At 42.2% G+C, this 25,997-nt stretch overlaps 1 protein-coding gene across 1 annotated transcript; it reads right to left on the minus strand.

The window, feature by feature from the left end:
- Positions 1–2,086: 2,086 nt before the first annotated feature.
- LOC117670029 (uncharacterized) lies at positions 2,087–25,997 on the minus strand. Its single transcript, XM_087885324.1, is given in 11 exon segments — positions 2,087–4,845; positions 4,847–6,428; positions 6,840–6,966; positions 7,794–7,907; positions 11,805–12,256; positions 14,517–14,572; positions 16,294–17,785; positions 19,450–19,576; positions 22,454–22,536; positions 22,691–22,814; positions 24,146–25,997. Coding segments are annotated over 11 exon segments (4,464 nt in total). The 5' UTR covers positions 24,362–25,997; the 3' UTR covers positions 2,087–4,754.

Genomic DNA, 25,997 nt, shown 5'->3' on the forward strand with positions numbered 1-25,997 from the left:
GGGGGGGGAGGGACAAGAAATAAAGGTGTTCTCTTCTCAAGGAGAAAAGCAACCTGGAACTAGGGAGAAATTTCCCGACAGTGAGAACAATAAGTCAGTGGAATAGTGTGCCCTCACAAGTTGTAGGTACTCCATCACTGGAGCTTTTCAAGAAGAGATATGACAAACGCTATGACAGGGCAGGGCAGGGGTCTCCAAGCTTGGCAATTTTAAGACCTGTGGACTTCAACTCCCAGAATTCTTCAGCCAGCAAAGCAAAGCTGGCTGAGGAATTCTGGGAGTTGAAGTCCACAAGTCTTAAAGTGGCCAAGCTTGGAGACCCCTAGCATAGGGTCTCCTGCCTGTGTAGGGGGTTGGACTGGAAGACCTCTAAGATCCCTTCCAACTCTGTTATTCTGCTATAGATATTTATGTGGACCTGGTTTGCAAGGGAGGGGGGCAAATTATGTTGAAATATGAGTATTGAACCAGGTGGCGCTCCAAGGGTGTGCTGTCCAAGAACTGGGAATGAGTTTAGGAGCCTGGCACACAACTGGGATGGGGATAGATGCGGTGAGGTGGCATCTTCTGTTAGATTACTCTCTGGCTCCCGTAGCATCCTTTGCCCATCACCAATGTAATGCATTGTCCTGCCCCATTGATCCGCAAGTTAGACATCCTTCCCTTCCGGACCTTCTTGGACACCTGGGGTTTCTCTTTCTTCCTCAAATTCTCTTGGAAATGCAGATGTGGTTCTGGGGTACAGAGGGGGAGAGATTTGAGGAAGGGCGCTGGAAATGTGAGAAATGGAGTCTCAGGGCAGGGGCCAGCCAGTAAATTTATTCATTTATTACTAAGTAAGTAAATGCTTTATTATTAGGCCAGTTTTTTTGTCCTCTGTTACCTGAATCTCTGTATTTCCCTATGGTGATTTTATGAAGGTAACTTTCTTTTTCTACAGAGTGCAACCTGCCTTTTACCTGTTTAGTTTCTGTTTTCTTATTCTAGTCTCTGCAAATCTTGACTTTTTATTCACCTTTTCTGCTTGGCTGTGCCTGGCCAGTTGATTCTTCAAGAGTTGATCCTTTTCCAAGGGATTATAGATTTTTTTATACAATAAAAAAAGAAATAGATTTTCCTCCTAGGTGGACCAAAATGTGGCACTCAGTATTGCTGGCCATGAGAACTGGGTCAGATATTTAAAAAATAAAACACAGAGACAAGTCACAAGAGTTCATCAATTAAGTCCCATGCTTACAATATCTTCTTCCCAAAGATGTGCTGAAGTGGTGAGGAGTAATTGCCATGCCAACTGCTGAACAAGGCTTTTCCTTTGAGCTGATGTGATAGCCACACACTCCTTCCCCTCTCTGTAGAAATGTTCACTATGGTCAGAAGATAACAAAGGGAAATCACAAGATTTCTGTAGCTAAATCTTAAGAAGAAAAATGCAACTAGCAAACAGCAGAGAGCGCACAAAGAAAGCCACTTATTAGTGCAAGCTTTATTAAGTCCATGGAGGGGAAGTGAAAATTCTCCACAATGAATTTAAGCGTAGGACCTGGCCCCTTGCCAGCAAATGGTGCATTGCAAAGGAAAATAAATAGAGCTACTTGTCTAACCAGCCATTTTCCAGGTGTTAATTAAAAATGGTATGTCACTCTCAGGACACTCGAAGAGTAACCTTAGAGCAGGAAACCGTGAAGTCAAATCCTGCCTTAGCCATGAAAACCAATCACTCACTCTCAGCCCAACCCACCTCACAGGGTTGTTGTGCGGATAAATAGGAGGGGAAAGGTCTGTTGGATGCGTTCATCTCCTTGAATTATTTGTAAAAATAATAAAGGCAGGATACAAATACATAAACAATAACAATAAAAACTAACCCATTAATCAGCAGCGACTCTTGGAAAGTGAAGTTGACAACACTTGGTGGTTTTAAGCTGAGAAGGCAAACGTGGGGTGGGAGATAATATTCCCTTCTTGGTTATGAAAACAATGTTATTTCTTCTTCTATCACGTCCTGAGTAATAAACTTTCTGATCTTCTATCTTAAAGTGTCCAACTCCAGTCCATTTTAATTTGCTAAAGTCGAAAATATCAAATGTTTTTGTAATATACTTTTTATTAAAAGTTTTAAAAGCAATAATAGAAACTGATTTAGAACAGAAAAGGGGGAGAAATAACAGAAAAAGCTCAAAGTGTGAGTAGGAAAAAAAATATATAAAAAAACATTCTTCACAGGTTGTAAGTACAATTATATTGTAGCCTTTATCTCCAAGATACAGTATGACACTTTTCTTTCCATATATCTATCTAATCATCAAAACAATAAATCACAAACTCATTTATTTTTTTATGCAAATAATCCATAAGTGGTTTCCAGTGTTTGTTTTGTTTCATCTTTTACTGCACTGAGCTTTTCTATATTCAATTTTCCAGTTCCCACTATAATTGACTTCTGGTTTGGATTTTCTTTTCTTAACACATCAGCAACTCTGAGGCTTTAATGTAGCAATTCTTCAAAGAAAGCTTTTCTACATTCCATGCATTTATAAGGTTTCACTCCTGTGTGAATCATTCATTCCTTCATTCCTCATTTATTATAGTTGACCATTTCCCAAAACATGACACTGATACAATAACAAACATTCTACAATTTTAAAAAGTTCAATATTATTATTAAGACTAGGAAAAAGGATTCAATATTATAAGGAATACAGCAACTTTGCTGGTTCAACAGTCTTTTGAGATTCCCGAAATCTGTTGACATAGCCATGTTGTTTTGAGGGACTTCCAAAAGGAGATCAAGGATGGGTGCCAAGGCAGAGAAGGCCCATCTCCTTAGTCCTGCCACATGTAACAAGGATCCTTAACAGAGAGGATCCACAACACACATCTGCCAGATCCGATAGGCAGATATACTCAGGAAGAAGGGGTCCCTCACGTAACCCAGCTTCATACCCTGAAGGCCTTTAAAGGTCAAAAACAGCACCTTGAATTGGATAGAATCAAACCAGCAACTAATGCAACTTATGGAGCAGAGGTGTAACATATGCTGCATAACTGCCTACATCATCATATCTTGTATTAGCTGATACCTCTGGATGCCGAAGGGCAGCTCTGTGTAGAACTCATTATATTAGTTCATCTGGGCATGAGTGACTGTAAGCAGAGTCTCCTGATCCAGGAATAGCCACAATTGGCACAAAATACAATAAGCTGTTCAAAGGTCCTCTTAGCCAAAGCTGCCACCTGCGCTTTGAATAGAAGTCATAATTTTGAGAGGACTCCTAGTTGTATGCAAAGTCTTTCAGCAGTAAGTACTCTTGGAATTTAACAGTATTCCTATGGTTTCTCATTTGTGTGCATTTGTTTGCAAGTAGGAGTACTGTTTATAATCAAGTTCTTTCTACAATTTACATAATCTACAGTTCCTGCCTGTCTCTGAAATCTTTAATGGAAATTAACACAACTCTTCAGATTTAAATGCATTCTAAATGTTATAAATGTAGGCAATTTCTGTTGTATAGGATTTTTTTAGGTAAATTAAGAAAATCAAACAAGCCATCAGTTTTCTGAATTCCTTAATCTTTTTGTGGACTGTTGATTGCCCAAGACAGATGCCATTGAGAAATCACGGAACAAATTCATTTTCCAAATTTCACAATTTGGAAAACGGTAAAATCAGAGGGGGAATCATTGTTTGGACAAGGTCACTTGGATTATAAAAACATGAGTTGAATGGGTTGAAATGTTAAAATGGGATATATAAGTAATTTTCCATTTTAACATTTCAACCTTAGGCAGATCCCCTCAGAAGTCCTGAAGTGCATGAACCTCTTTCCTTAGGGAAAATAAAATATTAGTAAAATAAAATAAAATAGAAAGTGCAAACAGCAACTAAGATGATTAAGGGCCTGGAGACAAAAATATATGAAGAATGGTTGCAGGAATTGGGTATGGCCAGTCTAGAGAAAAGAAAGACTAAGGGTGACATGATAGCAGTATTCCAATATTTGTGGGGCTGCCACAAAGAAGAGGGGGTCAATTTATTTTCCAAAGCATCAGAAGGCAAGACAAGAAACAATGGATGGAAACTAATCAACAAGCAACTTGGAATTAAGGAAAACCTTCATAACAGTGAGGGCAATTAACCAGTGGAACAGCTTGCCTTCAGAAGTTATAGGTGCTTCATCACTGGAGGTTTTTAAGAAAAGACTGAACAGTCATCTATCTGAAATGGTATAGGATCAGCTGCTTGAGCAGGGGCTGGACGAGAAGATCTCCAAGGTCCCTTCCAGCTCTATTCTGATTGAAATTGAGAAAATATACCTGTTCACCTCCTTCAGCTATATAGTTTTTCTGTTGTTCCATCTTCCACAACTCATTATCATGACAATTTTCTACAGTCATTTGACCACAGATCAAGCACTCAAGCCCTGAGGTAACCAGCTTTTAAAGAGATAATATGTTCTCCATGTCTCACAAATAAAATATGTGCTGAAAGTATGAGTGAGACAATGGTGCACTTTACTGATACACGCATTCTCCTGTACATTTCCATAACTCCCCAGTATGATCATACTAGTAAGACCTCTGATTCATTTTCAGCTCTTACCGCATGCGAGCACTTAGATATTTTCCTGTGGGGATACTTGGAAGGTAGGTAAGATTCTGATTCAAACCAAAGATCTTTGCACATTGCATACAATAAGAAGTTTCCTCCCATGTCTGGCTCCTTTGATGAGTAAGTCGACTGTTTCAAATGAAGCTCATTCCATGGATTTATGATTTTTTTCTGTATGAAACTTTTTACAAGAACTAAGCGCACAATTTTCAATGAAGCGTGTTCCACATTCCATTTTCTCCTGTGTGGATCTCTTTATGAGATGTAAAGATGCTGTAGTCATTAAAATCTTTTTCACACTCAATTGATTTATATGGTCTCTCCCTTGTGTGGATACTTTGTTGGCAAATAAGATCTCTGTTGACAATCAAGGTCTTTTCCCATTCTAGGCATTTATATGGGTTATTCCCTGTGTGGGTTCTTAGGTGGCGTGTAAGGTCTCTCTGATCGAAATAGCTCTTTCCACATTCCATGCATTTATGTGGTCTCTCCCCTGTGTGGATCCTTTTATGAGAATTAAGCTGTCCTTTCTTAGCAAAGCTTTTTTCACATTCGATACATTTATATGGTTTCTCCCCTGTGTGGATTCTTTCATGATCAGTAAGATTTCCTTTCTGAGTGAACTGCTTTCCACACTCCATACATTTATATGGTCTCTCACCAGTGTGGATTCTTTTATGGGAATTAAGTTGTCCTTTCTGAGCAAAGCTCTTTCCACATTCCAGGCATTTATACGGTTTATCTCCTGTGTGGATCCTTTGGTGGCGAGTAAGATCTTTATTGTCAAAAAAGCTCTTTCCACACTCCAGGCATTTATATGGTCTTTCCCCTGTGTGGATCTTTTGGTGGCGAGCCAGATTACAGTTTGTACTGAAACCCTTTCCACACTCTGGGCATTTATAAGGTTTCTCCCCTGTGTGAACCCATTGATGGGAATTAAGCTGTCCTTTCTGAGTAAAGCTCTTTCCACAGTCAGGGCATTTATATAGACTCTCCCCTGTGTGGATCCTTTGATGGGTAATAAGATCTCTATTCTCAATGAATCGCTTTCCACATTCCCTGCAAGTATATGTTTTCTCCCCTGTGTGGATCCTGTTATGACGAATCAGATGACCATTTGTTCTGAAGGCTTTTCCACACTCAGTGCACTTATAAGGTTTTTCTCCTGTGTGGATCCTTTCATGACAAGTAAGATGTCCTTTCCGAGTAAATCCCTTTCCACACTCTAGGCATTTATATGATCTTTCGCCTGTGTGGATCCTTTTATGATGCGTAAGCATTCTATCCTGACAAAAGCTTTTTCCATACTCCATGAATTTATATGTTCTCTCCCCTTTGTGGATCCTCTGATGGTGATTAAAAATACTGTTGATAGTGAAGCTCTTTCCAGACTTCATGCACAGGTTCATATCTCTGCTCAAATTGAAACTGTTACCAACTTTTATAAATGTATGTGATTTGTATTTCTTATTCAGTTTCTTAAGTAAAGTAAGAGAGAAGAAATTATTGATGTATTTTCCATAATTTATAAAGCTTTTAGACTGACTTCTGCTATACTCGGGCAAATCAAAATTATTTTCCTCCCTTTTGCTGGATTTTCCCTTTTTCTTCCCTTTCTGACCTTGTTGGTCCAGGAAGCCAGGAATTTCAACAGGAAGAGAAGTGGGGGAACTGTCCCCCATGTCTTCTGAGTGTCTTCTCTCTTGACTTTTTGGATCCCCTTCATAGTCAAACATTATTTCTTCTACTTCGTGCTTTGTTGTTTGGAGTGGCATTAATCTCGCCTGCTTGTCATTCTCATTCTCCAGCCCATCACCTGCTTGGGAAAAAGAAGTTCCCATTAGAGTTTAGAATGGTTAAGGAGCGGAGTCTACCCATCTCAAAAGCATGCCTATTCATGTTCCAAATTTGGCTATTTGTCTCGCTAGGAGATATTGGGTCAAATTGTTATCTACTGTGGGTATTTCTTCCAAGACCTTTGTTCTCCACTAGAATAAGTGATGTGATGATGGCCTTGGACAAAATTGCCTATGTTTGTTTGTGATCTAGTGGGGCACTGGTTATTGATTGATTTTATAAGATTAGGAAACGTATGAAGGGAGTATAGTAATTCAGGTGGTAGCCAGGTAGAATCATGATCATCTTAAGAAACTGAGTGCAGGGATCTTCTGTTTACCTTCCTCTGAGAAACCCTTCCCCAATGAATGGAATGCAGAGAAAAGAGTCTTACTCAGAGCAGCCATATTCCTAGAAACCTCCAGCAGGACTTCACTGCATAAAGCCCTCTGTCTGGGATCCAATAGTGCCCATTCCTCCTCTGTGAAGTCCACAGCCACCTCTTCAAAGGAATTAAAGTCCTAGAAAGAGAATGTTCCTTACCATTCAATCCTAGGAAAGACCTTGTAGGTTTTCTCTTACTGCACAAAATGGAAAACAGAGCTTTGTAAGGGACCAAACAGACATCTTCTTACAGGAGAGGTATGTACACATACTGTAGTCTGTGGGGCTTGGAAACCTTTCCTCTGTCAGGCTGCTGTCTAACTTCACAAATTATGGCTTACGTGCATCCAAGCTGTAGAATGGCAACATAGCCCACATTGGGGAGCCTCCCAGTGACCCAGAATAACCCAGCAAGGAAGTTTGGAGGAGCAGAATTCCCTGATCTGACCTCACTTGACTTGGGGGGGGGGTATTCAAAATGTGTTAGAAAATGGGACACATCCACTTGGAATTTCTTCCCTGGCTTAATTCAAAATATTTCCAGGATATTCCAAGTCGTTTGACTAGCAATCTGGCTGTTCTAGCCACTTAGCACTGACTTTTTACATGGGAAATCTGCTCTTCATGCAATTCATTTTTAAGTGAATATGCTGATAGATTTCTGAAGCAGTTTTTATGCTATTCATAAGTCTTTCAAATCAGGGTTTTCATTTTTTAACTGGTTTTCAGTAATTTTTCAACAAATAAATTACATTTCCTAATATAAGCCTTTCAGTCAATTGTCTCTTGTTTGTATCTCCAAAATGATTAGAAAGCTGAATGTATGTGACTCATTGGCTCATTCAGAGGTGGGGGGAAACACAGTGTGTTCAAATGCACACAAATTCAGTATTTGGGCGGAAAAAGCAACTCATGAATGAAGGAAGTTTGAACTCTATTGTTTTCAGAGGAAACCTACACTTACCTGGCAAGGTGGCCCAAGTTGGATCCTCCTGAAAAATAGCTCTTGAGAAGGACTGGATTTATCTTCTCTTTCCTGCAGGTCTGTTGAGATCTCCCTTGTGAACAGCTCCTGCATCTGAAAGAACAGCCTTGTTTATGATCCACTTTCAGAAGACCATAACCAGCCTTACCTTCTGTCTCCCCATCTATACTTCTACAACCCAAATAAGAGAACTCAAGGTTTCTGCTCTCTCCCTATCTATTTCTCAATAAATCCCTGCAATTTTTGTGAAATGCTAAATTGCCTCTTTTTATTTTATTTATTCTGATCAGGAGTTCCTCTTTATCATCTCATTTTCTTGATAGGTATGGTGTTTCCGTCTTTAATGAACTTGTTCCTGTTCGATTTCTTCTTCCAGGAGTATCCTCCTTTAGATTGAAGGTCTCAGGTAGTAAAAGATTCCGAGATCAAAGGAAGATGGAAGTATATTGAAACACCATAAGATAGATTTGAACATCCAATTTCCTTAGAAGAAATTCCCTATTTACAAGAATCTCTAGTAGTAGAAAATGAAGTTTGATCAGCACTCCAGTTATTGCTTTAGAAACTGAAGGAATATTCATAGAAATAGGGCAAGTAAAAGAAGAAGAAATCGAAGTTCTAACCAAGCTGTCAGCAAATCTGGAGAACAAATTGGCAACAGAGTGGAAGAGGTTAATCTACATTTCAATACCAAAAAGGAAATTTAACAAAATGTGCAAAATAGTGTATAGCAGGGGTGAAATGCTCCCGGTTCAGACCGGATCGCCCAATCTGGTAGCGATGGATGCGGGTGGTTTGGAGAACCGGTAGCAAAAATCCCTGCTCCCCCCCATTGCCCAGCTGAGCTGCGCAATCATCAGAGGCTCTTTTTTTTTATTTTTAAAAGCATTTTTTCTACAACCTCTTTGGCCGAAAAAATGCTTCTAAAAGTAAAAAAAAAGCCTCTGATGATCGCGCGGCTCAGCTGGGATCATCAGAGGCTTTTTTTTAAAAAAGAAAGCCTCTGCCAATCAAGCAAGTCAGCTGGGATCGTCAGCGGCTTTAAAAGCATTTTTTTACAACCTCTTCAGCCCAAGAGGTTGTAGAAAAAATGGTTTTAAAAGTTAAAAAAAAAAACAAAGTTGGCCACGCTCACTCAGTCATATTACACTCCCCCACCAAGCCACGCCCACAGAACCGGTAGCAACAAATTTTACATTTCACCACTGGTGTATAGCATCTTTAATTTCACATGCTAGCAAAATAATATTTAGGATTATCCAATGCAGATTAGAGCCTTCCATGGAAAAAGAGATGTCAAAAGTTCAAGGTGCCTTTGGAAAAAAACTAAGGAACAGGAGACATTATTGCTGATACATGCTGAATAATCAAGAATGCCAAAGAATGCCAAAAAAGATGTCAGTATGTGCTTTGCAAATTATAGAGAAGATTTCAATTGTGTCAATCTGGTCTGTGGAAAGTGTCAGTAAAATGGGATTCCCAGAAAATCTCATTGTCCTTTTGAGAAATGTATATATAGCTCAAGAAACCATAGTACAGAGGGAACACAGTGAATCAGACTGATTCCAGGTTGGCAAAGGAGTGCCATAAAGCTGCATACTGCATGCTGAATATCTGCAGGTAATCCTCAAGTTACAACCACAATTGAGCCCAAAGTTTCCATTGTTTAGCAAGACAATTGTTTTGCTTCATTTTACGACCTTTCTTGCCACAATTGTTAAGTGAATCACTGCAGCTGTTAGAGACATGGTGGTTAAATGAATCTGGCTTCCCCATTGACTTTGCTTGTGAGAAGGTCGCAAAAGGGATCCCATGACCCCAGGACACTGCAACTATGACATATTTGTCATAAATATGAACCAGTTGCCAAGCATCTGAATTTTGATCACATGATCACAGGGATGCTGCAATGGTCATAATTGTGAAAAATGGTCACAAGTCACTTTTTACAGTGCTGCTGTAACTTTGAACAGTGACTAAATGAATGGTTGTAAGTAAAGGCCAACCGATATTAAGGAAAGCTGAATTGGAAGAAGTGATTTTTAAAGTGCAAGAAGAAACATCAGTAATTTGTGCTATGCTGATGTCATTACCTGATAGTTGAAAATGAAAAGGATCTGCAAGCCCTGGTAGTAAACTAGCAGAGTGGAAAATTGGACTAAAATTATATATAAAGAAGACAAATACAACCTAGAATAAAATAAATAAATTTATGTAAATTAATGTAATTTATGTATAAAATTATTTTATAAATAAATAGAATAAAAATAAATAGAAACCAGCCACAGAATTGGCAATGAAGATATCAAAGTGGTGGAAAGGTTCTGCCTTTTAGGATCAACCATCAATACTAATGGAACAAGCAATCAAGAAATATACCATAGATTAGTACTTGGTAGAGCAGCTATGAAGCCCCCTTGGAAAAAACATTTATATGCCATCACGACTCTATACCTACTAAGATCAGAATTGTGCAAGCCATGGTTTTCTCCCTGTGACACTCTCAGTAAGTAAAAGGTGCAGCAAGACAGGAAGACTAGACTTGAAGACTAGAATAGACTTGAATTTTGGTACTTGAAGATTCCCGAGAATATAATGGACAACCAATTAAACAAACTGAAGGATCATTGAACAAATAACCCCAGAGTTCTCAATAAGGGCACACATAACCAGGCTCAAATTACTCAATTTCAGATACATTATGCAAAAGCCAAGCTCTTGGGAGAAAGTAGTAATCCTGGAAAAAGGTGGAAGGAAAAAGAATAAGAGCATGAGCAGCAACAAGGTAGATGGATTCAGTTGAGGTGGTGATGAATGATTCACCTTTGGGAGACCTGAAATAGCAATTTAGGGATATATTGTTATGGAGAAGATATAGGGTTGCTAGAGCTGAAAACCACTTGAGGGCACAAAATCAGTGAAGCTCTTTAGCAGTAGGGGATCTATTTCCCCTTTCAGTTTTGTTTCTTTCTGCATTTTGTGATGAGTAAATCTTGATGTAGACTTGTCCGCAATTGCACAGAGGCATCGATGCATACCTATGCTTTGAAGGGGCTGATGGGTAAGTGTAGATGGTTGCAGACGGACCTCCCAATGAAACCCACAGCCTCTCCTGTCGTCTGCTCAGCATCGAAGGCTGTCAAAGACTTGTGCATGCTCCCTTACTTGCAAACGTTGAAAAAGTTGCCTGTAATCCAGTAGGTCACAAATCTCAACTATACATTGTATGGAAATGTGCATCCTGCATGCCAATTGGTTGATCCGTCTCCCTGTGCTTTGTTCCGGCAAGCAAAATTAATGGGGGAAGCCAGATTCACTGCATGATTCATTTAACAACTACAGTGATTCGCTTAACAACCCTGGCAAAAAAGGTTGTAATACTGAATGCGACTCACTTAACAACTAGTCTCAATTGTGATCTTAAGTCGAAGAGTCCCAAGGAAACCTCATGGATTCAAGTTTGGAGTCTACAACCCTGGTCTGGAAACCTTCCATCCCCCACCATTCAGTCACAACTGAAGAAGCTCCTTGGATGAGAAGCGAAATGTCTTGAAAGAAAACCCAGAAAGTCCAGTTGCCCCTTGAAAAAAAGCACCTTTGGGACAACCATGACCTGGATGACTGAGAAGCTCCATAGACATCTGACTGGAGAAATCATTTATCATTCTTTTGAAGTAGTCTGGACAAAAAGCAGGACAGTAAATACTAGCTTTTTTATCTATCACTAATAGGATCTTGCAATTCTATTAAGTACATCTATCATCCTCTCTTTTTATTCACTGGAAAACTAGGAAGGATTTTTACGATCTTTTCCCCTCCTCATCCAAATCCCACAGTCATATTTTGGGGACCAAGGTATCTTTTACATTGTGGCTGCCCAGCACGCCTCTCCCACAGTTATTCCCACATATTATCAGCCATTCCAACAAGACAAGTTCTCTACGTGTGTTTTCTCTGCAACTGGCAAGTAAGAGGATGAAGCTCCCTCACCTGCCGGCCCTTTGCCAGCTTTTCCGGGGCGGCTGCGGGGCCGAGGAGGCAGCCTTCGGCCAGGGCCACCGCCTGGGCGCAGCTCTCGGCCCCGCACTCCCTCAGCCAGCCCGCCAGCTCCGGGGGCAGCAGGGCCAGCAGCTGCTCCAGCACCACCAGGTCCAGCATCTCGGCTTTGCTGCTCCGCTCGGGCCGCAGCCACCCCCGGCACAGCCCGTACAGGCGGCTGCAAAGCGCCCGGGGCCCCTCCGCCTCCCGGGAGCCGCAGCTGCGGAAGCGCCAGCGCTCAGCCTCGGGGCTGCGGGGACCCTCGGGGAGGCCGCTTCCCCCGCCGGACTCCTCGCCGGCGCCGGCGCTCCCCGTCTGAACGGGAGACCCCCGGGCCTCCATTCGGTCCCCGGCTTCAGCGCAGCCCCGACAGGAGGAAACTCCCTCCGACGCCGCCTTCGGTCACGGCGGACCCTTCGCTCTCCACCCCTTTCCCGGTTTCCAGAAGGAGAGAGAGAGCTCCCTCAGAGGTTCTGAGGCGGAGAAGAGCAGCTACAAATGGCTCCCGCCATAATTCCCCCCGCCCTCCTATTCCCACAGAATTTCGGTCAGAGAGTGCTGCATCCTAGAGAAGGAAAAGGCCTATAAACACCTTTCCCCCCCTCCCCTCGCGTTTCCTACTTTTGCCTAGAGCGTCTCCCAATGGAACCCACCGCCTCTCCTGTCCTCTGCTCGGCATCGAAGGCTGTCAAAGATCTGCGCATGCGCCCTTCTCCGCCAACGTTGACAAAGTCGCTGAGAGGTCGAGACTCGGGCGGTTGGGAATGGGATGGTGTGGAGAAAGGCGAAAGAGCCGGGCGTGATGGGTCCCAATAAAGGAGAGTATTTGTAGCTCAGGGTTGACATGAGGGGGTAGAGATACAGATTAACAGAGTTGGAAGGGACCTTGCAGGTCTTCTAGTCCGAGGGAGGGAGGGAGGAAGGAAGATGGCTTTTATTACAGCAGGAATACACCATTGGGAGACCTAAAGAAGCAGGTATCCTGGACAAGTTTTGTCTGGTGATTGGTAACAGTTGGCACTGCTTCGATGGCCCATCAATCAACAATGTTTTATGTGATGGCCCAGTTCAAACAGCACAATTTCCTCAGCAATGATAGCTGAAGTTGACATGAAATGACTGCTTCCACAGCTGAATTCAGACATATTCAGGGATGGGATTCAGCCGGTTCAGACCAGTTCGGGCATACCGGTAGCTCCGACGATCAGCTGGGAACGAACCGGTTTGCTCCGACGATCAGGTGGGCCGCCTCGCCCCTGCGTGCTTTACTCACCTTTATCTTCTCAGCTGATTCACACAGCAGAGCGGATTGCCATGCTTCAGCTGCGTTAGTCCCCATAAGTAACACGGAAGTTTAGTTTTGTCAAAATTGTGCACACACGTTTAGCGCGCATCAGGCGCGGGTGTGCACGCAGCACCATGCATACGCGAAACACGTGATCACCGAACCGGTTGTTAAACCGGCAGGATCCCACCACTGGACATACTGTTTTAAACTTCCCAGTCTAGCACTGCTTTGCCCCAGCCAAGTATGAGAAAAAGTTTCAGGCAATAAACACACAGAATAAAAATCTGAAATATTTTATTCAACAAAGCAATTAAACATTTTTTGCTGCACATTATAATGTAGACAAGAAGATAGTTACAGATAAGGGAATAAAAGAGTTAGTTATATTCAGGGAAGGAGTATCTCCAAGGAAAAGAATACAAAGCCTAAGATGGACTCTTAACCCTGCAATTTCATTCTGTCCCCCTCAGCGGTTATTATGGGCCTTTAATCTTGGAATTCCTGGTGGTCTCCTGTCCCATCTCTAACTAGGGCTGATCCTCCTTATCTAGAAAAGGTTGTCCAAGTGCCAGAAATTACCAATTGGGTTTTAGTCTTACCTGAGTTTTTGAGGAAACCAGTTAGTCGGTCTGTTCATCCAGAATCTTCCATAATGAATTTCAATACTGGAAATCCCTCCTTTGGTTTCTGTTTTGATCAAGGAGGGAGAATCTATCTGATCTTTCAATTGTACATATTTTGTCCCCCAATCTTAGACTTACCTTTTAAGCTAAAAAGTCCCAAATGTTGCATTCTTATTTCTGAAGGCACCTAGGCCGAGTCCCAAGGTATTATTAACCAACTGCATTAAGTTACAATATCTGAATTTCAAGGTCAGGCTGCTTCTTATCAAACAACCCAAAAATGGAGCAACTACAATTCAGCCCAACTAGTAGGGTAAATTCAGCCCAGCTGGTCAATTTCTTGTTCAGCAGGTTTTGAAATCATTCAATAAAAAAAAAAAAAATTAAGTTAACAATTGGCTAAAGATGCTCTCTTGCTGATAGATAAGTTTATAGGAGGTAGTTCTCGATTTATAGCCATTCATTTAAGTGACCATTCAAAGTTACAATGGCACTGAAAAAAGTGACTTATGACCACTGAAGCATTTCCATGGTCATGTGGTCAAAATTCAGACAGTTGGCAATTGACTTGTATTTATGACGATTGTAGGGTCCCGGAGTCATGTGAACCTCTTTTGCTACCTTCTGACAATGTACAATAATTCACTTAACTGTGGCAAGAAAGGGCATAAAATGGGGCAAGACTCACTTAATAACTGTCTTGCTTAGCAACAGAAATTTTGGGCTCAATTGTAGTCATATGCCGAGGATTACCTGTATAGGAATACAGCCACATGGAAAAGAAGGAAGAGGAAAGTGCGGAGAAACACCTGAACAATAGAGGAAAAAAACAAAAGGAAAATCTTTCTCTTGCAATCTGAATTTCTAACCATTGCACCTCATTGTCGACCACCCTAGATAGAGGATACACCAGGTCATGTTCAAGAAATCATCAAATTCCATCGTGGTATTTGGGAAATATATACACATAGTCCTTGACTTACACCAGTTCATTTAGTGACCGTTCAAAGTTACAACAGCACTGAAAAAAGTGACTCATGACCGTTTTTCACACCACCTTTGTAGCAACTCCTTGATCATGTGATCAAAATTGAGATGCTTGGCAACTGACTCGTACTTATGAGCGTTGCTGTGTCTCAAGGCCATGTGATCCCCTTTTGCGGCCTTCTGACAAGCAGAGTCAATGGGGAAACCAGGTTCATTTACCAGCCGGGTTACTAATTTATCAAGGGTGGTGATTCACTTAACCACTGCGGCAAGAAAGGTCACAAAATGGGGCAAGTCTCACTTGACAAATGTCTCACTTAACAACAGAAATTTTGGGTTCAACTGCGGTCGTAAGTGGAGGACAACCTGTACATCACTGGGAAGGAAATAATTTGGGCAACGTAGATTGGAAGGAAGGACATGCAGTTTGGAATTCATTTATCTTGGTTATATTAAATGTTAAAGACCCCTATAAGGTAAATCTCAAAAAAGCGTTAACATGAACTTTTTACTCCCAGATGAATGGCTAAAAAATTATTTTAAAAATTGCACACATCCTTTTCAATTCTTTCTATAGCTCAGGGGTCCCCAATCCCCGGTCCGTGGACCTGCACCGGGCTACAAGATGCCAGAAACAGGGCCACGTAAACAAGCCCCATCTGCAGGATGTCGGAAGCACATGAAACCACACCCTCTCCAGCAGTGGTGAAATCTAAAATTTGTTACTACCGGTTCTGTGGGCGTGGCTTGGTGGTGGTGGGGGTAATGTGACTGGGTGGGCGTGGCCATCTTTTTTAACTTTTAAAACCATTTTTTCTACAACCTCTTCAGCGAAGAGGTTGAAGAAAAAATGCTTTCAAAAGGCTCTGACATCCCAGCTGATTTGCCTGATTGGCAGAGGCTTTTTTTCTTTTAAATGCCTCTGACGATCAGGCAACTCAGGCAAATGCTTTTAAAAGCCTTTGACGATCCCAGCTAAGCCGTGCAATCATCAGAGGCTTTTTTTTAACTTTTAAAAGCATTTTTTCAGCCGAAGAGGTTGTAGAAAAAAATGCTTTTAAAAGTTAAAAAAAAGCTTCTGATGATTGTACAACTTAGCTGGGCATGGGGGGGGGAGGGATTTTTGCTACCGGTTCTCTGAACCACCCACCTCCATCGCTACCGGATTAGGTGATCCAGTCCGAACCGGGAGCATTTCACCCCTGCTCTCCGGTTCGCGGAAGAACCTCTCTCCACGAAACCGGTCCCTGGTGCCCAAAAGGTTGGGAGCCACAGCTATAGCTTGGTGGTTCTTCTTTTTCTTGCCTCTACTGGGGTACACTACCACCACATTTAGTTCCAACATTCCTTTTAGCCATCAACGTGGCAACCAAGCTCCACAGGGGGAATCCCATTAAAAGACCTCCTCTTCCTCATATCTGGGCATGCATGGAGTATGAGGCGAATGAGAGGAAAGTTCCCTTATGCTACCTCAGCCTTCCTCTCACTTATTTCTACGTCTGGTTCAGTTATGGCCAGGCCATTCCTCTATCAGATCTTTCCTCATGTGTGAATATATGTTTCCTCACCAGCGTGGATTCTTTGATGGTAGGTAACGGCACTGCTACTACTGAAGCTCTTTCCACACTCCATGCATTTATATGGTTTCTCCCCTGTGTGCAATCTTTGATGGGAAATAAGTTGCCCTTTCTGAATAAAGGTCTTCCCACACTCCGCGCATTTATAGGGTTTCTCCCCGGTGTGGATTCTTCGATGGTAGGCAATGGCACTCTTGCTACTGAGGGTCTTTCCGCACTCCATGCATTGATACGGCTTCTCACCTGTATGGATCCTTTGATGGGAAATAAGTTGTCCTTTCTGAATGAAAGTCCTCCCGCACTCTGTGCATTTATACGGCTTCTCACCCGTGTGTTTCCTCTGATGGCGAGAAAGGCCACTGTTATAGTTAAAACTCTTTCCACACTCCCTACATTTGTACGGTTTTTCCCTCGTGTGAATCCTTTGATGGGATGTAAGATTATTGTTTCTACTGAAGCTCTTTCCACATTCCATACACTTGTATGGTTTTTCACCTGTGTGGATCCTCTGATGGGAAATAAGTTGTCCTTTCTTAATGAAGCTCTTCTCACATTCCATGCATTTATAAGGTTTTTCCCCCGTGTGGATTTTTTGATGGCAAATCAGGGCACTATTCCGAGGAAAGCTCTTTCCGCACTCTCTGCATTTATATGGCTTCTCCCCCGTGTGGATCCTTTTATGACAAGTAAGATCTCTGCTTTCAATGTAGCTCTTCCCACAGTCCATGCATTTATATGGTTTTTCACCTGAATGGATCTTTTGATGGCGGGTCAGATGACCGTTTGTTCTGAAGGCCTTTCCACACACTATGCAGTCATATGGTTTCTCCCCTGTGTGGATCCTTCTATGACGAGTAAGGTCTCTGTTCTCAATGAATCTCTTGCCGCACTCCAGGCATTCATATGGCTTTTCACCTGTGTGGATCATTTGATGGCGAAGGAGGTTACTGTTTGTACTGAAGCTCTTTCCACAGTACATGCATTTCCACAGCTTCACCTCTGTGTGAAATTCTTCATGGGAATTAACGTAAGTGCTCAGAGTAAAACCCCTCCCAAATTTTATAAATGTATGTGGTTTGTATTTCCTGTAGAGTTTTTTGGGTAAACCAAGGGAGAAGAAAGTATTAAGATTTCTTCCATATTGCCTGCAACCATACTCTTTCCTTTTAGCCTGGCTTCTACAATATTCATGTAAATTAAATGTGTTTTTCTTTCTTTGGCCCCATCCGACATATTTTCCATTTGTGTTTTCTTCCTGAACTTCCTGGATTAGGAAGTGATGGGTTTCAAAGGGGAGAGAAGTGGGAGAACTCTCGCCTCCATCTTCTGTGTTGCTTTTCTCTTGGCTTTCTGGGCCCCCTTGATGGCCAAACATCACTTCTTCAACTTCATACTCGGCTGTTTGCAGTGGTACTAACCTTGGCTGCTTGTCATTCTCATTGCTCTGCCTATCACCTGCTTGCAAAAAAAAAGGAAAGAGAAGTTCCTGTTAGAATTTAGAAAGATGAATGGGATCTCCCTGTTATGAATATACTTCAGATTTCAAACTTGGCAACAGCTGTTGGACTATGGTAGGGTAGTTTGGCAATTGTAATTTAATATATTGATATTATATTGTTTCCTGATTGCTTATTTGGTTCCTATGACTATCATTAAGTGTTGTACGTTATGATTCTTGATGAACGTATCTTTTCTTTTATGTACACTGAGAGCATATGCACCAAGACAAATTTCTTGTGTGTCCAATCACTCTTGGCCAAAAAAAAATTCTATTCTAATATATTCACTATATATTATATTTGGCATTTTGGGTTACATTTTCACAGAGGATCACTTATATAGCCATGATTTTGCAGGTGATGATGCAAATCCAGAGCAGTGTGACAGAGGACAAGGGGCCAATCTAGGCAACCTAGTAAAAGTAAAATGTAGATCCACTTTGATCAAGTGGTTAAGGAACCAGACTAGAAGCAAGGAGACTTGAGTTCTAATCCGGCATGAAAGTCTGTTGGGTGACTTTGGGCCAGTCATTTTCTCTTGGCCCAATTCATTCACAGGATTGTTGTTAAGGGGTAAATAGGAGGAGGAAGCAATATTGTGTGTATTCACCGCCTTGAGTTACAGTATGTATAAAAATAATAAAGGTGGGAAATAAACAAACAAATGCCCATACTCAGGCCTATATACTGGCAATAATAGTGACCCCCCAATAGTTCTCCAATCGTATTGTATCCACAGACTGCAGTACAGACCTTCCTAAGGGAAGAGACGATAGGAGTATCATTTATTTAACCCCTTTGAGAAATTGGCAAGCACCCAGAGGACAATACTGCTCAAAATTAGAGGAAGCTAAGCAAATCAGGATGAGTTGACCAAAGGTTTGTCTTCCTAGCTTATTTGGAATTCCAGTCCTTAGGAACTAGATGCTTCTCTCTACATCTTTGATTCTCAAAGGGGGGGGGGGACTCTATCCTGCATTGAACTGGCTTGTAACTCGGGATTATCGCTGAATGTTACTCCTTGATGTGCAGATGTGCCTATTATAATATAGCCCCTCTCAGAACAAGAGGCTGTGTTCAGTCACTCATGCCTTTGTCATTGAGCAGCCTATTGCAATGTTCTCTCTCCTGAGTCTGCCATTGAAAATCCATTTTTATTAAGGGCCACTTGATTCATATAGTAAAATACTGAAAAGTTCTATATGAGGCAACTACAGTAAGAACAATTGGCACTGACTATGTTTTATTAATGTAACGGAAAAAGTAACCTGTAACGTGAAAACAGCTAAATAAAATAGGGGAGAAATGGATGTTATTTGTAGTTTCCTCTGGCTTCACAGATTCACACTGGTCCTTTTCTTGGCCAATGGAGAAATATTGTATCTTCTTCCTGGATGGCTTTCCTCTTTGTTGGCCTTGCCAAAAGATTCTGGACATCCTGGCAGTTTCCCATCCAAGAACAAACCACATCTGATTCTATTTAATTTTTGGAGATTAGGAAAGTGGTAATTCATGTAGTGGTCAGGTAGGAATTTGCACCACTCTAGACCAATACACAGAAATATGTTCCTTGAATTCCTGTTCCTAAAATTCTCTAATGAATGGAGCAAAGAGGAGTCTTACCCAGAGTGGCTATATTCAGGGAAATCTCTAGCATGACCTCCCTCCACAAAGTTCTTTGGCTCCAACTGAGTAGTGCCCATTCCTCCAGCGTGAAGTCCACAGCCACTTCCTCAAAGGATATGAAGCCCTAAAAGAGGAATACAATATCATTTATCAGACAATCCCGGGAACAACTTAAGTACAGTTTTTTTCACCTGGGAAATCTGTACTTCATGTTATTGATTTTTAAGTGAATATGCTTCTGTATTTCTGTAACTGTTTTATGCTTTTCTTATTGATTCGATTTGATTTTTTATTATAGAATAAACTCATAGGATTAAAATGGATGTTTTAGTCCAATACCTGTCCAGGGTTTATGGAGATTCTCAATCATCCAGGTCATGGCAGACATCATCTATCTCCAATCTACAACACAGTCCTCCAAAAAGGCTCCACACACATTTGCACCACTCAGGTGACCCTGATGACACAGATAAACCTCCAGGTGCCCTCAACAACTCTCTAAAACAGAGGTCTTCAAACTTGGCAGCTTTAAGACTTGTGGACTTCAACTCCCAGAATTCTGGAAGTTGAAGTCCACAAGTCTTAAAGCTGCCAAGTTTGGGGACCCCTGCTCTAAAAGAATCAAATGACCAGCTGTCAGCAAGGAGTATAAATCCTTCCATTCCCCACCATCCAGTCAGAGCTGAAGAAGTTTCTTGGATGAGAAGCGAAATGACTTCAAAGAAAAAACAGAAAATCCAATTGCCTCTTGAAAAAGCACCTTTGGGATTTTCCAGGGTTAGACCATCCCAGAAAATAGCAGTCTAATCTCTGTTTGAAAACATCCTGTGATGGAGCCCTCACAACTCCAAAATGAAAAATCTCTCCACTGTTTAACAGTTCCCTTGAGTTAGAAAATTCCTCCTTATTTTGAGTTTAAATATCTCGCTATAAACCTTCCACATTTTTAAATGTTTTAACCGGTATTCTGCACTCTTATACAATGCTAATATATAGTATTTGCTTCTTTCACCTGTTTTAATTTACCGTATTTTCCGGCGTATAAGACGACTGGGCATATAAGACGACCCCCAACTTTTCCTGTTAAAATATAGGGTTTGGGCTATACTTGCCATATAAGACTGCCCCTCTTCCAATGCACACCAAATAAAAATTAAAAAACATCAACTGGCTCACCTACAATGTAAAAGCAGCTGTGCTAGACCCAAAATGGCCCCTGTAACAAGCAGGAACCTCACACAGCCACAAAAAGCCCCCCCAAAAAACTTTCACACTCTAAACACACACAACACAACACAACTGGCTCACCCACAATGTAAAAGCAGCTGTGCTAGACCCAAAATGGCCCCTGCAACAAGCAGGAACCTCACACAGCCACAAAAAGTCCAAAAAACCAACTTTCACACTTTACACACACAAAATTCCACATACAGCTTTGTGAGATTTTGTGTGTTTGTGTAGTTGGAGTGAAACACTACAGAAACACACTAAATCTCAGAAAGCTGCACAAATATTATTTTATTTTATTTTTATTTTTATATGAAAGCTAAATTTAAAACTTCCTAAACGGCTTCCTAAATGGCTAGGTCTAAAAAAGAACAACTAAAAAAACCCCAATTGACTATTTTTTTTAAAGCTCCCAAAGGGGAAAAATCTTACCCAATAGAACAGGGGTCTCCAACCTTGGCAACTTTAAGACTTGTAGACTTCAACTCCCAGAATTCCTCAGCCAGCTTTGCTGGCTGAGGAATTCTGGGAGTTGAAGTCCACAACTAACTCCTTGCTTGATTGCAGGCAGGGAGTTGCTTGCTTGCCTGAATAGATTCAAGCAAGCAAAGCAAGGCAAGCGTTGCGATTAGCAGCTGAGGTAAGCAAGCTGGAGGGGGAAAACTTTTTCCCTTTTACGTGGTTTCTGGCAATCCCAGCTGAGTTGCAGGGAACTCAGCTGGGATCATCAGAGCTGGGATCGTCAGAGTAAAAGGTAAAAAACTTTTTCCCTTTTACGTGGTTTCTGGCGATCCCAGCTGAGTTGCAGGGAACTCAGCTGGGATCATCAGAGCTGGGATCGTCAGAGTAAAAGGTAAAAAACTTTTTCCCTTTTACGTGGTTTCTGGCGATCCCAGCTGAGTTGCAGGGAACTCAGCTGGGATTGTCAGAGCTGGGATCACCAGAGCCATTTAAGGCTCGTCAGAGCCTTTCGGGCTGGTCTGCCTGGTTACAGGAGAACTACACCCGGCGTATAAGACGACCCCCGACTTTTGAGAAGATTTTCATGTGTTAAAAAGTCGTCTTATACGCCGGAAAATACGCTATGTTCATTATACAGGTAAACCTCGACTTACAACCATTCATTTAGTGACTAAAGCTACAACAGCACTGAAAAAAGTGACTTGTGACCAGTTTTCACACTTACGATATAGCAGCATCCCCATGGTCACATGATCAAAATTCCAACACTAGGCAACTGACATGTACTTATGACAGTTGCACTGTCCCAGGGTCATGTGATCACCCTTTGTAACCTTCCCAGCTGGCTTCCAACAAGCAAAGTAAATGAGGGAAGCTGGATTCACTTAACGGCGGTGTAATTCACTTAACAACTGCAGTGATTGATTCACTTAACAACTATGGCAAAAATGTCGTAAAATGGAACACAACTCCCTTAACCACCGCTTTGCTTAGTAACAGAAATTTTGAGCTCAATTGGGGTCATAAGACGAGGATGTTACCTCATGACTTGTATTAACTTACCTCAGGTAAAAGGGGGGAAAAAAGAACATTCATTTCTCTCAACAATAAATTGCATTTCTTTATTACAATACCAGCCTCTCAGCTTATACATTTTCTCTTTGTAGCTCAGCAACAGTCCTGAAGAGACTATTAAACTGAATATGACTCAATAGGTCACTGAAGCATGGCCTCCACACCCTCTTTTGCCGAGCAACAGGTTGTGCACTGAGCCCCATACCAAACAGTCCCCTGTTGGGATTCAACCCCCTACCTGAATTGGATGCACACATGCTACTTCGGCTCCATCACAAACAGGTACCATTTCAGGGGTTTCCATTAATGTTCTTCTCTGCCCTGTTAAGGAGAGGAAAACAGATTATTGTAGGGTTTGTGAATAAGGACTGAGAATGCACAACAAAGGAGAAAGGCCTAGAATTTCATTGCCAAAGCAATGAAATAGAAGGATGAATAGAAGGAGCCTGGGCTTTCAGAAGATACCTTCACTTACATGAGGAAGCGACCTGATGTGGGTCTTCTTGTGAGATCCTCCTGAAAAGCTCTCGAGAAGGACTGGGTTGATCTCCTCTTCCCTGGGAGTCTACTGAGATCTCCTCCATGAACAGTTCCTGTATCTAAAAAAAACCAGCCTGGTTTATGATCCACTTTCTGATGACCATGACTATGATAGGTTTCTTGCCTTGCCTTCTACCCAACCCAAATCCAGCTGCTAATGATTAATCTTTGTATTTGGCTATTTCTGGGTAAATGCTCTGCTGCTTCTGTGCCTCTTTTGATTATTTCCTCTTTTTATTCTTTTTTATTTTTATGAGTTCTTCCTCTACTTTTGTTTATTAAATTTGCTTCCTGCCCATCTAATCACAACTCTGGGTGGCTTACTTTTGCTCTTTTCTTCAAGGATGTGGCCCCTTCTTTCGTTGTGGTTTTAATAATGTCTGTTTAGAGCCATGGCAGCACAGTGGTTAGAATGCAGTATTGCAGGCTGACTCTGCTCACTGCCAGGAGTTCGATCCTGACTGGCTCAAGGTTGACTCAGTCTTCCATCCTTCCAAGGTCAGTAAAACAAGGACCCAGATTGTTGGGGGCAATATGATTACATTGCAAACCGTTCAGAGTGCTCCAAAGCATTATGGGACGATATATTTGTCTAAGTGCTATTAGTATATGTTCCACCTGGAGTATTTTGATTTAGATTTAATGACAAGCTTGGTTTTCTGTTGCCTCTTGCAATGGGGAGACCTGTCACTGGCCTGACAGTTAAAGCACAGCGGCATTGTAATGCTTTTGTGGGGAAGGCACATATCCAAAGCCTATTAAAATTGCAGCTGAAGGGCAACTGAGCAATATATTCCATCCAGTCTCTAACTGCCTATTAAGTTTAAATGTTTAGTTTTACATATTCTTTTCAAATATGTAGGCTAAGTTCCATTTTAAGCACCAAATAATACCAGTAGCATTTTTTTTTTTTAATTTGATTTATATGCCACCCTTCTCCGGAGACTCAGGGTGGCTTACAATGCGTTAAGCAATAGCCTTCATACTTTTTGTATATTTATACAAAGTCAGCTTATTGCCCCCACAAACTGGGTCCTCAATTTACCTACCTTAGAAAGGATGGAAGGCTGAGTCAACCTTGAGCCTGGAGAGATTCGAACCTGCAGTAATTGCAGGCAGCTGGTTTTAATAACAGGGTGCTTTAGACCACCGTACTACCAAGGCATTCGTGTCTTATTTAGTATCATTTTTTCATTGTCTGACAATTCTTTCTACTAATTTGCGTCTGTGCAATGTACCTATGCTTTTTTCCTCTTTTGTGTAAAAAAAGAAAGGAACCTAGGAGAATAGTTCCAGAAAAGATGGACAAGACCATTAAAGAATTTAGGAATTCAGATCATTGCTTGTCACATTATCATCTTAGAAAGCTCCCGGGATGAAATTCTCTCACCTGCTCCTTTGCCAGCTCCTCGGGGGCTGCAGGGCCGAACAGGCAGCCTTCGGCCACGGCCACCGCCTGGGCACAGCTCTCAGCCTCGGAGCTGCAGGGACCCTTGGGGATGCATCTTGGGCTGCCACTTCCCCCAAAGTCCCCTCTGCTTCCAGGCCACATGACAGGCTCCCAGGTTTTGGCAGCTCCTCTCCCTGAAGACCATTGGAGTTCCATTCTACCTAGTCAAGTCACTTGTCCACAAAGTGACTTTCAATCCATCAATCAGAATAGAGCTGGAAAGGGTCCTTGGAGGTCTTCTAGTCCGACCCCCTGCTCAAGCAGGAGACCACCCTATACCATTTCAGACAGGTGGCTGTTCAGTCTTTTCTTAAAAACCTCTTAAAAACCCACAATTTCCGAAGGCAAGCTGTTCCACTGGTTAATTGCCCTCGCTCTTGGGAAGTTCCTCCTTAATTCCACTTCAATTTATAACAGTCCAACTCTCATGAAAATAACTCTAGAATAGCCTCAGAAATATTCTCTCTGTGATTTATCTTCCCAAGAGACATCACAGGCAGGATCAGATACCTTCCTCTTCCAAATCCAAAACCAACCAAGAACTGCAATCCAAACGTCAATTTGTCTCCCCTCTGAGCAAACGCGCCATCCAGAAGTCCCACTCCCCCAACCCCCCAACCCACCCCAGGACCCTCCAGCCAGGATCAGAAAACGGGCCACTTGCGGAACGAGGGCGCAGGCGCTTTCCAATCTCTCCGGATCGCTGCAGGTGCCGAGATCCACCCGGGGATCTGCAGGATAGCCAATGAGGATGATGTCCAGGGCTTCCCCACCTATTTTCACGCTGGAAGGCGGGGGGGGGGGGCAAAGGGATCCTTCTCCCAACACTCAACAGCCCCTTCCCAGCCTTCCTGGTTAAACCCGTTTTTTTTTTTTTTGTGGGGGATTTGCAATTAGGCTTCCTCGCTTTTTTTTTTTTTTTGCTGGTGAAAGGAAGAGCCGCCACTCAGCCTCGCTCCCTCTTTGTCTGCAGGTACCACTGCATGAGGGCGAGAGAGTGCTCTTCCTAGAGAGGCAAGGGCTTTTTCTTTCTTCCTTTTTTTTTTTTTTAGGCGACCCTCACTTCCAGGCCTCCGCTCAAGCTTTAAAAGCGAAGCTTTACGGCGCATGCTCAGTTTATCCTTTCCCAGAGCGTCTCGCCTCTCTAGGAAAGAGCGTTAGGCTCGGCCTTCTTCCGTTCCTGGAAGGCAAGGAGCGAGCGGTGATGTTATGGCGGGATCGAGGATCCGGGCGCGCGTTGCCTTCGCTCTTACCAGGAGCAACCAGCGAGGGAACGAAACCTCAAATCGCTGGAAATCTGGGAAGGGGTTGGGGGGTGACTGGGGAGAGGGGAGACCCTTTTGTCCCCCAATAGGAAAACAGGAGGAAGGGCGATCCCCGATCAGGCAGGGGAAGCCCTCCTCTGGCTTCACCTGTGTCACTGCGTTATTTTATTTACCAGCTGAGCTTCATATTTCTGGACTATCAGACTTTCCGTACCTTGCCAAGAATTGTTATCAAAAGCTACTACGCATGTCCATCCACCCACATTCCTTCACACACTCTTTCCTTTGTTCTCTTGCCAGAAAGGTCCGGCTGAGAAATAGCCGGCAAGAACTATTTCAAAATGTAGCAATTACTTTTCTTAGTTAGTGAGGTGTTTTATTTTCTTTATAACAAATAAATGAGTTTTATTAGAGAACTTTTCTTTGCGTTTCTTTTCAGAATATTGCAACAAGGAATAAGACACGATCCATCCTGTAACCAGGGTGATTTGTCCCAGAGCCAAACATGGGATTAATCAATGCCCTGA

Source organism: Pantherophis guttatus, chromosome 2, assembly GCF_059756535.1.
Source record: "Pantherophis guttatus breed Tessera chromosome 2, ASM5975653v1, whole genome shotgun sequence".
Classification (NCBI taxonomy): domain Eukaryota; kingdom Metazoa; phylum Chordata; class Lepidosauria; order Squamata; family Colubridae; genus Pantherophis; species Pantherophis guttatus.